This window comes from Limulus polyphemus, unplaced genomic scaffold (genome assembly GCF_000517525.1).
Source record: "Limulus polyphemus unplaced genomic scaffold, Limulus_polyphemus-2.1.2 Scaffold2339, whole genome shotgun sequence".
Classification (NCBI taxonomy): Eukaryota; Metazoa; Arthropoda; class Merostomata; order Xiphosura; family Limulidae; genus Limulus; species Limulus polyphemus.
The window spans coordinates 161,361-162,619 of NW_013667949.1; the positions used below are offsets into that span (position 1 = coordinate 161,361).

Below are 1,259 nucleotides of genomic sequence, written 5' to 3' on the forward strand. Positions count from 1 at the left end.
CTTTGTCTGTTGTCCTATGGTGTAGGTGTTACTAAAACTTAACTTACCTAACTTCCTTCTAGTTCGTCCCTTCCCCTTTCCTAAGTAATTAGTAAGGTGATATATATATATATATATATATATAATGGTAATGAAATGTCAGTCATTAGTCATCTAGTCATTATTTCAACATGTATTCAACATTTTATGAAATTTTTTCTATTAACTCATCTAACAAAATTAGTGTTTATTCCAAATATTTTGCATTAGGTTAGGGAATTATGTATGTATGTGCTCCCATCTAGTGGTCACATTTCATATTTATCATTTTTAAATACAAATCTGCAAAAATTAATAAAAAATTTATTCACTTCATTCAAATTTTTAATAACCGTAAAGTTAAAATACACTAATTAAATTAAATCTAAAGATAAGGTAGTGCTTCCCTCTACAAGTTATTGAAATACATGAGCTGTTGATGCCTGTTAGCTTGCATCTGGATTGTATCAGTTTATGAACTTCAAAAGTGAGTCTAATAATTTTATATAAAAATAAATGCCATTTTAATTGCCTTCTGGTGGTTGATTGGTAATCTTGAGGGCTTATAATGGTAAAAATAAAATTAGTGGTTCAATCCCTGGGTTGGGCATGGTATAGATAGTCCCTTATGCATAATTGTGTTAATAACAAATGAACAAGCCATTATAATTTGGAATATTTTAATGCAAATTCATAAACACAACCATCAACTCCTTTTTCACATAAACAGCTGTATTAGTTTTCCTTTAAATTGCTTTAATGTGGGAAATAAAGTACCTCATAATATTTAACAGACAGACATCTGGTTTCTCTTACAGAATGTTGGAATGTTGATGCTCACAGCTGGCCAAGCATTGTGAACCTTCTTACTGACTTAGAAGCCATAGTTCACTCTCCAGTCATGATCACACCTCAGAAATCATTCTACATACTACAGGAGGACTGGAAGCATGAGATAGGCCAGATGTTTCATGAACTAAGGTGTCATGATAAGGTAAGAACAGGATTGATTTTATTAGCAGCTTGTTACTGTTTTGATCAAGTGCTAAGAAATGTTACCTACCATATGTTAACCCTTTTGTGACCAGGCATTTTGTATTGTCAGGAATCGGGGAAAACTGGGAAATTAGGTGAACTATCAGAATTGAATATTATAATGATTTATTGTATATTTCATTGAAGAGTGGCACTATAAACTATATATATATATATATATATATATATATATATATATATATACG

At 30.6% G+C, this 1,259-nt stretch overlaps 1 protein-coding gene and 1 long non-coding RNA gene across 2 annotated transcripts in view; one reads left to right on the forward strand and one right to left on the reverse strand.

Annotated features, from left to right (window-relative positions):
• The window catches only part of LOC106466673 (mitogen-activated protein kinase kinase kinase 9-like), a 38,726-nt gene that overhangs the window by 29,193 nt on the left and 8,274 nt on the right, over positions 1–1,259 (forward strand). The window contains exon 2 of the mRNA XM_013926966.2: positions 837–1,012. Coding sequence (XP_013782420.2) covers positions 837–1,012 — 176 coding nt within the window. The remainder of the gene's footprint in view (positions 1–836; positions 1,013–1,259) is intronic.
• LOC111087588 overlaps positions 1–1,259 on the reverse strand; it is a 20,838-nt gene that overhangs the window by 13,953 nt on the left and 5,626 nt on the right. The gene's annotated exons all lie outside the window — the stretch shown is intronic.